Source organism: Protopterus annectens, chromosome 4.part0, assembly GCF_019279795.1.
Source record: "Protopterus annectens isolate FY-2018-M chromosome 4.part0, PAN1.0, whole genome shotgun sequence".
NCBI lineage: Eukaryota > Metazoa > Chordata > Ceratodontiformes > Protopteridae > Protopterus > Protopterus annectens.
The window spans coordinates 1,347,037,742-1,347,052,500 of NC_056733.1; the positions used below are offsets into that span (position 1 = coordinate 1,347,037,742).

The 14,759-nt window shown below is 40.6% G+C and overlaps 1 protein-coding gene across 2 annotated transcripts in view; it reads right to left on the reverse strand.

Annotated features, from left to right (window-relative positions):
* Positions 1 to 8,475: 8,475 nt before the first annotated feature.
* The window catches only part of LOC122799857 (grpE protein homolog 2, mitochondrial-like), a 159,789-nt gene continuing 153,505 nt past the window's right edge, over positions 8,476 to 14,759 (reverse strand). Inside the window, exon 3 of one of the 2 annotated variants that reach the window (XM_044069202.1) lies at positions 8,476 to 9,441. In XM_044069202.1, the coding sequence (XP_043925137.1) occupies positions 9,352 to 9,441 (90 nt within the window). In that variant the 3' untranslated portion in view covers positions 8,476 to 9,351. The remainder of the gene's footprint in view (positions 9,442 to 14,759) is intronic. The other variant, XM_044069201.1, reaches the window with a different exon arrangement.

The following is a 14,759-nucleotide window of genomic DNA, read 5'->3' on the forward strand; positions in this document are numbered from 1 at the left end:
CTGTTGCTAGTATTCTTAGGCCAACACATACCTTGGGGTTTCCACTGGGATGGGTTCCACTCTGTTGGTTCTGTGTGTGGTTGTCTGGCACCATCTGCAATGACACCACCCTCAGCAAGTCGCCTATGTCTCATTATGACAGCCCCTAACATTTCTGCTCTGAGTTCAGCTTTTTCAGTTTTCACTTCTAATAACTTAACTCCCGTCTTGCAGTGTCTCTTGAGAGAAACATCCTGCACTGCTGTTTGCAGAGTTTTAAGTGCTGGGCTGGGCTACTATTCTGCCTGTGTAATTGCCTGCTTCTAATTGTTTTCACCTGCTAGCTCCAGCAGTATTCCCTGCTAGCTTCCTACTAAACCTGTTGCTTCCTTTTTCCTCTCTGTTTTCTCAGGGAGGAGCCGTGTGCAGACCAGCAGAAACACGCTCACAGTGGCTTACACGTGCGCACACATGCTTACATGGTTCAGAATCTGCTTATTCGGGTTAAAACGCGTGCACACCCACGCAGTGTTAAACATCCCCCAACACGCTCCCACATGCTCAGGTCTGCCTTACACGCGCGCACACATGCGCATGCATGCCCAGCAAGAAACTTTGGTGTAGGCAACAGTGTACACCTTCCATTTCTTGACTTTCTCATGCTCATCTAGTGGCACACCTCTTTCCATGATATCTGTCTGACATCTGTCATGCAACTCTGACCTCCAATGAACTGCATTTCTTTCTACCATTCCCACCTGCGATGTCAGCTATCTCCTACTCTGTTCCTCCCTCTTGTGCAACTCTTACACTACTCAGAATGTGCTCATTTGCTATGTCAGTGGAATTCAGTATCCTAACACTCATTTGCATCAGATGGTCTACTAATGCTTAGTTACATATCTTAGACTCAGCTTCTCAAATTAGCAACCACTACACGGTGGCCATGTTGGTTTTGGTCTGCTGGTCCCTGCATTGACATTCCATGTATTGCATAAAACCCACATTTGTGGGTTTATAACCTTCGTTTTTATGTTTTATGCAGCGCAGCCCATTTGCGCGGGGCTGCGCTGGGTTTAAACATCGGCGATCGCCGAAAAAAATATATATTTTTAAGATATTTGCATCAGGTTACCTTGCCAATGGCCGCATATTTGGCCATTGGCATGCTGCCTGACACATATGCACCTTTTATTTGGAGCTGACATGGCTCCATTGCGGTTTTTGCAGAAACGTACTCTGTTGTCAACTGAGTACATTTCTGCAGCTAAAACGGCTCTTACACGGGCTGTTGTGGGCTTCCTGGGTCGTTAATCATCCTCATTTGCATGCTATTCGGCTGCAAGTGAGGTGATTAGCTTATCTATGCCCACTCCTTGTAAGAGCCGTTTTAGCTTGTCTCTTACACGGACTTTGGGCTGTTCCTGGATCGCGAAGGCTGCATGGAGTCTTACACTACTCTTAGACTCCGTGCAAGGCTTCGTGAATCCGGCCCGATGTCTTGCAAGCTGCAAATGAAGGGTATTTTTCTAGAACTCGTTTTTAGAGTAACCATTAGATTATACTTGCTAATATCAGACACAGACAGTAAGTCTGTCTAATCCGCCCTTTTTGTGAATTTAAAAATTCCACCTCAATTCCTCCTTTTCCTCTCACCATTTCTGCACTAGTTTCTGTGAATTCCCCATCCTCCACCCATTTAGACAGCCATTTCCATAAATTCACAGCTCTTTACATGAACTGACTTTTGCAGAAAGAGAAAGTACAGTTGTGTACACTTACCTAAAAGTAGATGTTTGAGTTCATTCACTGTTGCAGTCCTGACTTGGACTTACCACCGGTACGACTACCAGAGAAAACTCTTTCCCCTCCCAGGCTAGCAAATGCCCTGACCAACGCCAATACGCTAGAGTAAAAAGGCAACCAGCCTGTGTCATGACATCAGTAGGAGGAGCCCTAAGTGAACAGGGGGGAACTAAAAAAAAAGAGGACTCTCACAGCAAGGTAGCTAAGGTGGTGACCCTTGGCTGGATTAGTTGGTTATTAGTAGGCTACATAGAAGGTTAAGGGGGCAGGATGGAAGGAAAGAAGACTGCAACGGTAAATACACTTGAACATCTACATTTAGGGTAAGTGTACACTACTGTAGTATGTTCATGTTTCACTGTTGTAGTTCTGACTTGTGGGAAGATTCCCAAAGCTCAATTGAGGGGAAGGAGATTATGGAGAAGAGAGGATGCCCTGCAGAATGGCAGGGCCAAATCCTGCTCTAGACTTAGAAAAGGCTGCCAAGTGGTAGTGCTTTGTGAAAGTATGTACAGATGACCAGGGGGCTGTTTCCAAGATGTCCTTAGTAGGGACCCCCTTCAGAAAGGCTGCAGAGGTAGCTGTAGCCCTAGTGGAGTACAGTCTAATCATTTTGGGGGGCTTTTTGCCATGATGGCTGTAACAAAGAGATGCAGTGGGAGATCCGTTTAGAGATGGTCTGTTTAGAAGATGGCTTCCCCTCAGAACCAGGGGCAAAGGTACCAAACCGCTAGTTGGATTTTCTCAAGGCTTGTGTTCTGTCCAGATAAAAGTGGAGCTACCTGTGCACATCCAAGGAATGAAGTATTCTTTCCCCTTTGTACTGAGGATTAGGGAAGAATGTAGGCAGATGAATGGCTTGGTTTAGAGAAGTATCTGTGACCACCTTAGGCATAAAGGATTAGTTCTAAGGGAAACCCCGTTTTGGTGGAATACTATGAATGTTTCCTACTGCCATAACGGCCTGTAACTCAAGACACCATCCTGGCTGAGTAAGATATTGTCTTAACAGGGTATGGAAAAAGACTGGAGGAAGAGTAGGAATTTGTGCTGAAATGAAGATGCATGAATTTTAATGGGGGAATACGAAAGTCCTTTATCCAGCAGACTGGCCAGGTATTCTAGGATGGTATTAGTGTGCCAAACTGGGGTGGTGCTTCTGGCACCTTCCATTTGGCTGAGTAAGACATTCTACGCTAGGTCTTCTAGACTCTAAGAATGTCCCGCACAACCCTTCCCTTGTTTTGGGTGAGGTGGACTATCCTCTGAGGCAACAGCCATGGGCTCAGATTGGCAGGCTCGAAGAGGAGAGGATACCACTGTTGTCTGGGCCACTCTGGTGCTATCAATATTGCCTTTGGAACCTATTCCCTTATCTTTAAACGTACATGAAGCAGAGGGGATAAGTGGGGAATGCATAAATGAAGATAAAAATCTGTTGGAAGGAGAAATCGTTAGGCAGCACAGGGGATAAGAGTTTCTGCCTCCCTGCCTGTTTACATAACACATGATTGTGATACTGTGTTTTTACTAACAGGACCCCTGGTTCCCATTTTTCTTTGAAGGCTACCAGGCCTTTTTGTACTGCCATATGTTCTTTCAAACTGATGCATATATCCTTGAACTGACCCTCCCTCTTCTCTTGTGATTAGGGACGTTGAAAAGCGAGTCCCCCCCCCAGGCTGTCTGAGGCATCTGAGATGAGGTTTTGGCCCTGTGGAGTGAAACTGAAGGCAAGACCTTTTTTGGGTACAAGCATGTACCCCCATGCAAATTCTTATTTTAGACAAGGGATCAGTTCCATCTTGGTCTCTAGGGACAGAGAGCTCTGGCATCATTCATTTTTGCTGTTCCAATGAAGCTTCTTTATGTGCAGTCTGGCCAGGGGAACCACGAGGATACATGAAGCCATATATCCCAGTGCTCAGAGAAACTTGCTGAGGTTTGACAGATCCAAGATTGGGCACCAAAAGCCTTCCTTCCTGGGAACTATAAACAGCCTGGAGTAGAAATCTTTCCCTTTTTGATCTGGAACTGGTTCCACCGCTACCTGAGAGCGCCAAGATCTGAATTTGGGCCAGGGCCTCTGACCTTTGATTTCTGGAACATCTGGATAGCCTGAGTATTTTAAAGGCACTCTGAAGGCGAGTTTATAAATACTTGAAATAACGTCATAGAACCCACTTGTCTGAAGTGATATGGGTCCAGCTATGTTTGAAGAGCAACAGCCTTCCTCCTAGTCTTGGGGTGGGGGCGAGCAGGAAGCGAGGTGGGCAAGTCATAGTTGCAAGCAGGGGCTTGGGACCCAGAACTCCCCTGCTGGGGGCCTTTGTCCACTGCCTGCTTCTTTGCAGCTGCTGCCCATGGGTCCTTTCCCATTGTGGTCCTCTCTGTCTACCACTGAACTGGGAGGGAATGATCAGTGTTTAGCTGAAAAGTTCCTACTAAACCTAGGGAGGTTGTATTTTGAGAAAGTCCTTCACTGTTTGCATGGACTTCACTTTGTCCTTCACTCCAACTACCTCTGCCTTAGGCACTCCAACTACCTCTGCCTTAGGCCTTAGGGTCAAAGTCTTTGTAAGGGGGCCATCCAATAGGTTTGATTTGACATGGTCTGGAAGAGATTGTTCCCTCAGCCATACATACCTACTAATAACGGAGCCCATGTCATTTGCCCCGCAAGAAGCTTCCATAGCATCATAACCACAGTGTAATGAATGTTTAGCTACCCGAGCACTGGAAAAACAGAGATCTAGGAGCTCTTTGGAAAGGTTATCCTCTAGTGAGGTGATCTGTTTGAGCTGATCTAAAATGGTTTGTTGATACTTGATCATATGAAATTGACAGTTGAGGACTCTCATAGTAAGGGTGGCAGACTTGTATCTTTTCCCCAAACCTATCAAGGGCCCTACTTTATCTGTACATAAACGGCTCCTAGAAGAACAGGCTCAAACCCGTTTGGGCCCTGGGGTGATCACCTTTGGGTCAACAGCAAGAGTTTAAAAAAATGTGTTTATATGGGTCTAGTACACTATAAAACTAGTCTGGTTTATGTGGAGCAGGGGCAAAGGAATCAGGACTCAAGATGAAATCCTAGAAAACCTCTTCCACTACCTCTAAAATGGGTGGAATAGCCAGTGATGTGTGTTCAGGTAAATCCAGGAACTCTACAACTTTCTTCCTGGACTAGGGATAATCCTGTGCCTCCCACTGAAAATGCTGTCTCATACCATGGAGGTCTCTCCAAAGGTGGAATCAATCCCCTTGGGGGGGGGGGGGTAGGTTCTCTTCTGAATCAGACTCGCATGATGTACAGGAGGGGCCGTCATCAGACCCAGACTCCTCCAGGTCTGAATCGCTCTCTGAAAAGGATCTGGAAAAACTTCAGAAAGAGCATCCCTTTTCCTTTGCTATGGTGGGGCATACCCTGTGGCCAAGTCTTGACCTAATAGAAATTAGGTACTCAGCTAGTCTCATCAAATCCTGCTGGGATCCCTGTAAAAAAGCCAGTAGGCGAACAAACTGCCACAGTACCTTTCTTTGAGGTGGCTTTGGCCTTGGGCCTAGGATCATCCAAGGACCTGGCACTTCTCTCTAGAGTGGTGAGAAAGTACTTGTGTAGGCCAAGGCCTTGTTTAGGTATCACCAGTAGACAAATGCTCCTTGGAAGCCAAGGCCTGCCGTGAAGCCCTGAACCTGACCAACGAGCCATATGCAAGGGCTTGCGAGGAAGTAGACGAGAGTGACTGCATGTCTCTACAGAAGACTGCGTCACAGTTGAGCAGCCCCCTTCAGTGTGTGCCTCATCTTTAACAATCACAAGCCTAGAGACAGAGAAAGAGAATTGTTGCCATTCAAAGACTTAAGCTTTTGTTTCTTTTCTTTACCTTTCTTACGCTTAGGTTGCTCAAAAATCGGGACAACCAGCAGATGCCATAAGACACGATTAAGAAGATTCCTGACCAAGGAATCTCACTAAACACTTGGCCCTACACCTAACAGTCCTAGTGTTAAAAACGAGTACAAAAATGGCAACTAGGAAGGTCGTGATCTGGGCCTAAACAGGTAACACAAAGGGAGTGAAAGTCTGTGGGTTTTGCTTACCACAGCAGAGACAATTACTTACTTTATCTGACATGAGTTAAAGGAAGAGAGACTTTCCCCAATGGGGCACATCTTTCAAACTTTTCCTCTCTGGTGTGGACTGAGACGACTCTAACATTGCTTCAGGCTCCAACAGCAAGAAGACATGGATATCATGAGACAGGCTAGCTCCCTTTATAGCAGAGCATACGGACGTCAGTCAGGACGTCTGCCAGCCTGGGACAGGGAAAGAGTTTCCTCTGGTCGTCAGGCCGGCTAAAGGCTTTCACAGCAGAAATAAGTCAGGATTGCAACAGTGAAACAGGAAGATCAGACATGAATCTGGAAATCTGTGCAAGGGTACATGTGAACTGCCAATCACAGTGGAGTATGGCGTTTGGTGAGCACTCTGGGTGCTGTAGTAAAAGCAAAAGGCAAGAAATTTATTTTAGTAAAAAGAGTCTAAAACAAGACAAAGACCAAGCTTTGTGAACAGGAATGCATGTATAAGCATCCTACATCCAGCAATAAAAAAGTATGTTTTTAGTGTCCACTCCTTAAAACTTCTAGTTTTGATACCTGTGTTCAAGTCTGTAACATCAGATATGGGTTTCACAGTATTTCCATATTTAGTACAAGGTCAAAACTTCAATAAAATCCCTTTCTGCAACAGGTGCTGGCTGTACTGCACTTAGTTTTATATCAGATGAGACCATCAATTAACTACCTAATTTTTTATAATCAGATGAGATCAATTAATCAACTACCAAATACTTTAATATAAAAAAATGTTTTTATATAAAATTTCATACAATATATATATATATATATATATATATATATATATATATATATATATATATATAAATAAACATTGCATATAAATGACCCCCTAAAGTGACCCAAGCATATTTAATAGATACTTTTCCTATTTTAACTATTCTCATATTTATACCACAACATTTCATACCATATTAGAACATTTTTTTTTCGGACATTATGATCCAATTTCCACCATTATCAGCTTGCCTGAACACAAAATCCTTTAAACACCCTCAGTCTAGATAAGTCCAACCACTCAGACTTGGATAAGATTTTTTCATTTTCAAAAATTTGTGGAAAATACAAAGTCTGTCAGAAAATTAGGAACATTTCAGGAGGTTTAATAAACAATAGAAAAATTTTAAGCAAAGACAGGTTTACTTGTAAATCATGCAGAGTAGTGTATGTTATAGGATGTGGATGTGAAAAAATAAAATGGTACATCGTGCAAACCAAAAGGGCTGTTAAGGTTAGAATTATGGAACATTTGGGTGATATTCGAAATAAAAAACTTTAGGAGCCCTGTAACAGAGCATTTTTGTACAGTACACAGGGGTGATGACTCCACATTTTTCTTCAGTGTTTTGGCCAGACCTTTTCAAGTCAAAAGTAGTGAGTTGAAGCAAAAATAGAATGTGCTTGAAAGTAGGATGATTTTAAACTATGGCACTTTGACGCCCAAAGGGTTAAATTAGATTTTGTTTAGATTTATATTTAAGTATGTTTTCTAGATAATGTTTATACTATCAACTGTTTAAAGTGTTAAAAAATGTTCTAATATGGTATGAAATGTGGTATTAATATGAGAATAGTTAAAATAGGAAAAGTATCTATTAAATATGCATGGGTCATTTTACGGGGTCATAGGCAATGGAAAATACTTGTATGCAATGTATATATATATATATATATATATATATATATATATATATATATATATATATATATATATATATATATATATATATATGAAATTTTATATATATAAAAAAAATTTATATTAAAGTATTAAGCAATTTGGTAGTTAATTGATGGTCTCATCTGATATAAAAGTAGGATGTGTTTGAGTGTATGTATCCTTGAAGGCAAGAAGCTGAGGTAACAGACAAATTTATTGTGAAGTGACGAAAGTCTACTACCTTTCTACGTGTTTTTTTATTTTGAACTGAAAGTTTTTTGTAATGTATTGCTCTTAGACCTGGACATGTAAAAATAATGTAGTATAACTTGGTCACTCTACTTCTCTGACCCATTTGTCTAATGTTACCTGGAAGTACTGAGCTGTAAAATGAGTAAATCGTCTGAGGAAATCAAGAGGACAAGGTTAAAAACAGTGACAGAGTGGGATCAAACATCTAAAAAAGTACACAGACCACTAAACTTGACAAGCTAAAGATTCAAAGTACAGTGTTAAAGAAAAGCAAACATGAGTCAAAGAACTTGTAAATATTTTTGTTAAAGGCTGTGCTCATCACTACCAGTTTCCGATTTCTATTTATAATCAGCTTTAGCTTTAAGGTAATCACTTCAAGGGAAGGGAGACTCCCCAGTGTTCAATTGCAAAAAACACGATAAAAAATACATGCTTCATATAAGCATTTTTCCAGAAAAAAAAGGTATAAATATGTAAAGCAATAAAGTGAAAAGGAAAAAAAAAATCAAAGCAAGATCAACTAGGAATTAGGAAAGCTGACAGTGAATGGCATTATGTATATATATTACTACTTGCACGTCTCTGCATTTTACCAATTAAACCACCAAGATAGATGTGCTTTGTACTATCCACAAATATAAAGAAAACGTTGGCATGAAATATTTTAAAACTCAATGACACCATGCATTTTACGAGCTTTGAATGCCAATTACTGAGAAGATAGCTGCCAAAATTCAACATCAGTGTTAACTTTTTACTTATGAACATTTGCTGGTTACGTTAAATCTGTTTAAAAGTGGAAAACGTGCTTTTTTCTTGTCAAACAAATGCTTGTAAACAGTGTGTGTGAAAAGTGTATTTTGAAGCCTTTAAAATTAAGGTTCAAACATTTCTTCAGAAAGCAGAAAATTAAATGTAGTAAGCCATTTTTATGGCATTAATATTCATAGGAGGGCAGGGAGTGGTTAAATCATTCCGGGTTCAATATTAGTACTGCTAGATTAGTGTAAGTAATTGTAAATTAGTGATGTACTTGCCAAACTGATAAACAATTCTACACCACTTTTAGTTTTCTGCCAAACTAATGGTATACAACTGTTTTAACATCACCAATTTATAATCACCCATCTAATCTAATCCAGCAGTAGTAGAGCTGGAAACCGGAATGACATAACCGCTCCCTGCCCTCCTGTGAATATTAATGCCATAAACACGGCTTACTACATTTAGCCTCCCATGTTCGAAAGTAATATTTTAAAAAAACAGGGTGCGAAACAAAACTTTTTTTTTTTTTTTTTTTTTTTTTTAATACAAATACCAAATGTTGTTTTGCACCTTTAGACATGACCTTTACGCTTACTGGCTGGAGAATACTTACAAAGTCTTGGAGGGAAAGATCACGTAACAGAAAAAATAAGTTTAACTTTTCTATGATAAATACAATTGAAATCTAGGGAAAAGCTTCGCTGTACACAATCAATCATTGAAAATTCAGTTAAAACAATTTTTTACATACCAAACAGCTTGGCATCTTCCACAAATTTCTGTGTTTTCTTTCGGACATTTTCCGAGTCTGCTACTGCTAATCTGCACCTTTCCTGTTGAGGAAAAGAACAAATAGGAGAAATCACAAAGGCATGTCATGCAGGTTTAATGCTCACAAACCGGTCGTCACCTAATCTACAATTAAGCTTAAGCCACAAGGCTAGAGTGGGTTTACTTGTTTAGAGAGACAGCAGCATACTTACCACCAAAGCAGACTTTCAAGTATAAGGAGCACTGATGCAGGTATACACCAGTGATTTCTGAAGACCTCTCTGAACTCTGGATGCCCCCAGAGCACAGCTTCCTAAACACACTAGCTTAAGACTTTAAGATGGTAGTCACAAGTGTGCCTGGACATCTTGGTGACAAGAAGCCCGTATCAAGCTATAGGTTCATAGGTAATGCAAAATATTCCTGAAAGAAATGGAAATAAATGCTAGGAATACGACAGACAGACACACACACCAATTCCTCCGCTTAATAAAACTACAATGGAGAATAAGTCCATACTACTGCAGTGATCCTTATACTCAACACCTACTGTAAAGGGGGGGGGGTATGATCCCACAACTGTACTATGCATAAAAATTACTGCTGCAGTATCACTCCTAATGAATGGGCAACTTGGCCAAAAACTTGCGTCAGGGGAACATACCTGCCTTGCAAAACTGCAGTGGCAAATCATGCCTGGCTTCAAAAGATGATGTCCAATTTATAATGTCTTATTTTCAGTTATGGGATACAGTCTAGATGTCTGCTCCATAAAAGTTTGGCCTTAAATATGGTGGTAGCTGCTGCCTTCACAGAAAAATGCTTTTACTTGCACCTGAAAGCTTCCATTATGGTGGCCACAATTTGGAAAGAGCTGGTCTGCCCTACATCCCTGCACAAAAAAACCCAAGAGTTTGTTTGCCCTACGTCTTTTGTTCCATTGGTATAAAACTCAGCAGTATAGCCATCTGTTTTTGCACATCTTTCAGGTTTAGCAGCCAAGCTTCCTTTAATTTTGTGGTTTAGAATAGAGCACTGGAAACTGATGTCCAAGTTTTAGGGTAGCACTAAGATCACCATAGACAAAAGGAGGCACTTGTCCTAAACAATACACTGCCCCTGTGAGATAAGGCAGTACAAGAGCTTTTTACTCATCAAGGCCTGTAGTTCAGAGACCCTTCTGTTGAGCTTATAGCAAACAAGGTGTTCTATGATAATTTCAGGGCAGCTTTAAGTTAGCTACAGCTTTAAGTTAGCTACAGCTTTAAGTTAGCTACAGCTTTAAGTTAGCTACAGCTTTAAGTTAGCTACAGCTTTAAGTTAGCTACAGCTTTAAGTTAGCTACAGCTAGAGTTAACATTTCTTTATATAACAAGTTGAGATCCCATGGAAGGTGGGACTGACCTCCTTGGGACCTTGGGTAGAGGACTCTTCTCTTCTAAAAGAAATAACTGCTTGACTAAAGAAGTCAATGTCCATGGGAGATCCAGGGACTGGCATTCTGTCATTTCTGACTATGTATTTTTACGCAGAGGCTTGTTTATTTTATACATTTTTATCTATCTGTTGCTGACCATGTTAGTCCCATTAGGCTAGTGGCTTCTTTCCCAAGAAGATCTGAGGTGGTAATTTATACTATAGGGGGAAATGTGGCCAGGGAATCAGGAGTAACTTTTTTTTTTTTTAGTGCCATGGGATCCTTTACATTTACCTGAGCTACTACCAATTCAAGCTAATGAGCCCTCCGTTTAACATTTTATGAAGGATGGCACACTCCAGAATACAGCACTGCAGTGTCAGCAATCCAATAAACTGGAGTGGGAGTAGAACCCACAGCCTTCTGGTCTTCCAGCACCAAGAAGTGTGCGCTACCTGCTTTTGCCACAGACATTATGCCAGGCCTTTGTCAAAACAGGGTCATCAAATACAGTAGTGCATCCTGGACTGAATCTAGCCAGATGTGAATGCCCCAGGTGGCACTCCAAGAAGAAAATATTCCATTTAGTCAAGCATGATTTCCTAGTAACCGCCTTTATGGCGAGAAGGTAAATAAGAAGTCTTTCCAAAATTAGATATAGCTCCTAGCCTACAGGCTGCAGTATGAGATGTACAAGGGTTCCCTTCTTGGTAGGTCAAAAGGGTAATGAGAGGCTGGAACAATAAGCAGTTATCCCTGTTCTGCTATCTGGAAGAACCAAGGCAGTCAGTCAAAAAGGGCTAGGATGAGAACATTTGCTCTGTTGGGGGAGATGTTTAAAGCAGCCACTTGTTCCATGCCGGCTACGGCAGCATTATCTGTCTAGGTCAACTACAGGCACCTGTAACAGAATTTCCTCAAGTTGGAGTTCTACAAAGTAAAGTACAGCTAGCTTGTGGAAGGCAGTTACATTAATTTTCCACTCATGACGACTTAAGGTAGACTTGGCCGGCTGCTCTTGCTAAAAAATTATGTGCTGAAGGGATGTAAAAAATGTAGATGAAGTTCTTTGGGCAGTCAAATATCAGACAATTGTAAGTAGCATAGGTTCCCTCATTTGATGTCAGTAGCTTGGTGTGATCATTCTTAAAACTCAAGGACTACAAGCAAAATTGAAAATATGAACGCACATACTACTGAGTTGCACCATTTTCTTCCAGGTCTGTCTGGCACTGTTCTGATGGAACCATCTTTTTCGGTCTCCCATGGCTCCTGTACGAGATTCCCAAGCAAGGTTGGATGCATTCAAGGTAAGGGTTTGTGAACTCTTTGAGAGGGTTCCCTCAAGTGGGTGAATTTCCTCATACAGGACCATGTTTCCACAATACTGATGTGGTGGGAAATTCTGTAGCAACATATCAAAGAAGCCTGCTTAGCTGTTTAACATTCCATGTTGTCCTACGTTCATCTACAGGATTCTACATGCTAATTAAAAGCAAAGACATTTGCAACATGTTGTGCGATGTGGACTTCAAAGTTATAATGGAAATCCATTTGGATTACTAACTTTGGCCCAAACTTGGAAACAATCACTAGGTTTTTCAGCCAGTCAAGGCCCTACGCAGGGTAAGCTCATATAAGTTGCAGATTGTTCTAACCCACTCCTGGGCTGGATGGAATTACAAAGTTTACTTGAAAAGGAATGCAAGGATTTTGTCTGCAAGAGTTAAAAACACTTCCTTTTTGGCCAATGTTAAATCATCATAACAGTTTTATTTTGGCTGATTCAACACCTAGGCTGCCTACAAATAAGTGACGCTATGTTAAAAGATCATGGAATTTGGCATTTGTAGTTACCTAACTACTACAAAGAAAGGTCATTTGCTCAAATGGAGTTTTTAACTAGTGATGCTCATGTTGGACTACCCCCCCTCCAGCACACATCACCTGATCTGGACACAGTCAGGTACCGAACTCGAGAAACATTAGTGACCACCTCAGCAAGGGAGCCCGCAGGATTTTTTGCAGGGGGGTGCAAACCCAAGCCCCGCCCATATTGCCCCACCCCCTGATGATGCCCCACCCACACAGCCATTCCAGTGTCCCATTACTTGGCTATTTCTCCCCATTTTATAGAAATTGTTTAAATCTCTGTACTTCTACAATGACTACAGATATCTGGATTTCATTTACAACTTTTATTTCAAATTTTATAGCACAAACACCGACAGACATTTACTAAACCTAAACAAAGCAATAGTCTTACAATGAAAACAGACTTAGCATTAAAACTCCTCTACCTTTGAAACCCACATTCACTGAAACAGCATCGAAACCCACATTTCACGAGCATGCATTTAGAAACATGCAAGAGTTCTTAGATTCACCTTCCTGACTATTATACTACATAATAATTGAATTATATCCCTTGTATAACACAGCACCACTTGTTAGAGTGTGTTTTAAATTTATAGTTCTGAGCATCTTTCCTTTAAGCAATGAAACAAATATGAACCAATAATGACAGCCTGCCCAATTCAGAACATTTCAACCATAAAGGAACACTCAAACTTCTGTCATAAAATCCACCAATATCAATCAGTATGCAGAATCTCTGCAGAAGTAAAAGTCATGAATAATTCCACATTAAAGAGATCTGAAACCAATGAAGAGGTTGTTACTAGAAAACAACTTTATATTTCAGTGTTTCATTTACAAATTCAGTGCCTGTTTCCCTTGAAGAATAAATTGCATGTGCTACATTAAAATAAATGGTAAGCTGATATATTGCAATAGGGAGTGGGTGGCAGTCTGAAAAGTAGGTTCATAGTTATTAGGCGTCTCATCCAAAGGAGGACATACTAAGAACTGCAGTACCATACCCCCTTAAAATACAAATGTACATGCTGTATGAATAGAACCTAAAGCCCTTTGCATCAAGATGCATGTATGCTACCTGCTGTGCTAACACTGCTTTAAAATTCTATACCACAATAATGATACCATTTGCTAAACAAAACAGTTGCACATAAATTCCACCTGTTAGAGCTAACTAGGGCATTTCTCTCTGTCACACACACACCTCAACTTTAGTGCAAGAAATACATAAATAGATTGATTTTTTTTACAACAACTGTAAACTCTGTGACTATGGTGTACATTTGTTTTTGACAGAAAGGTATAAGGGAACTCATGGCTATGTATATAGTTGAATCTTTCTGTACTGAAGTACTCCCTACCACAATTCTGCTTTAATAGTGTGTTTGCATTCAGAAACGTGTTACAACAACTGTAAACTCTGTGTGACCATGGTATGTGTGTGTTTTTGACAGAAAGGGCTATGTATATAGTTGAATACATAAATAGATTGATTTTTTTCAAAGTTACAACTGTAAACTCTGTGACTATGGTGTACATTTGTTTTTGACAGAAAGGTATAAGGGAACTCATGGCTATGTATATAGTTGAATCTTTCTGTACTGAAGTACTCCCTACCACAATTCTGCTTTAATAGTGTGTTTGCATTCAGAAACGTGTTACAACAACTGTAAACTCTGTGTGACCATGGTATGTGTGTGTTTTTGACAGAAAGGGCTATGTATATAGTTGAATCTCTCTGTACTGAAGTACTCCCTACCATGATGCTGCTTAACTAGTGTGTTTGCATTCAGAAACTTACAGTTTTTTATACTGAATTTTTATAGCTACATGAATTAGAAAATAACCAATTTCCTTTTCAGAGCCTAAGCTAAAAACCTAGTTCAAGACAGATGACAGATTCAGGCCTACCACCTTAGATGAAAAGGTGATGGTGTCTACATATTCTTAAACAACATTTCATCTCAAGACTTGCTATGTGAGATAATGACGTGGAATTCCTCTGCATCCAGCTTAGCATTAACAAAACTCCTTACTGTGTCATACCTAACTATAGGTCCCCTCTATGTACCCAATCAGTCCATA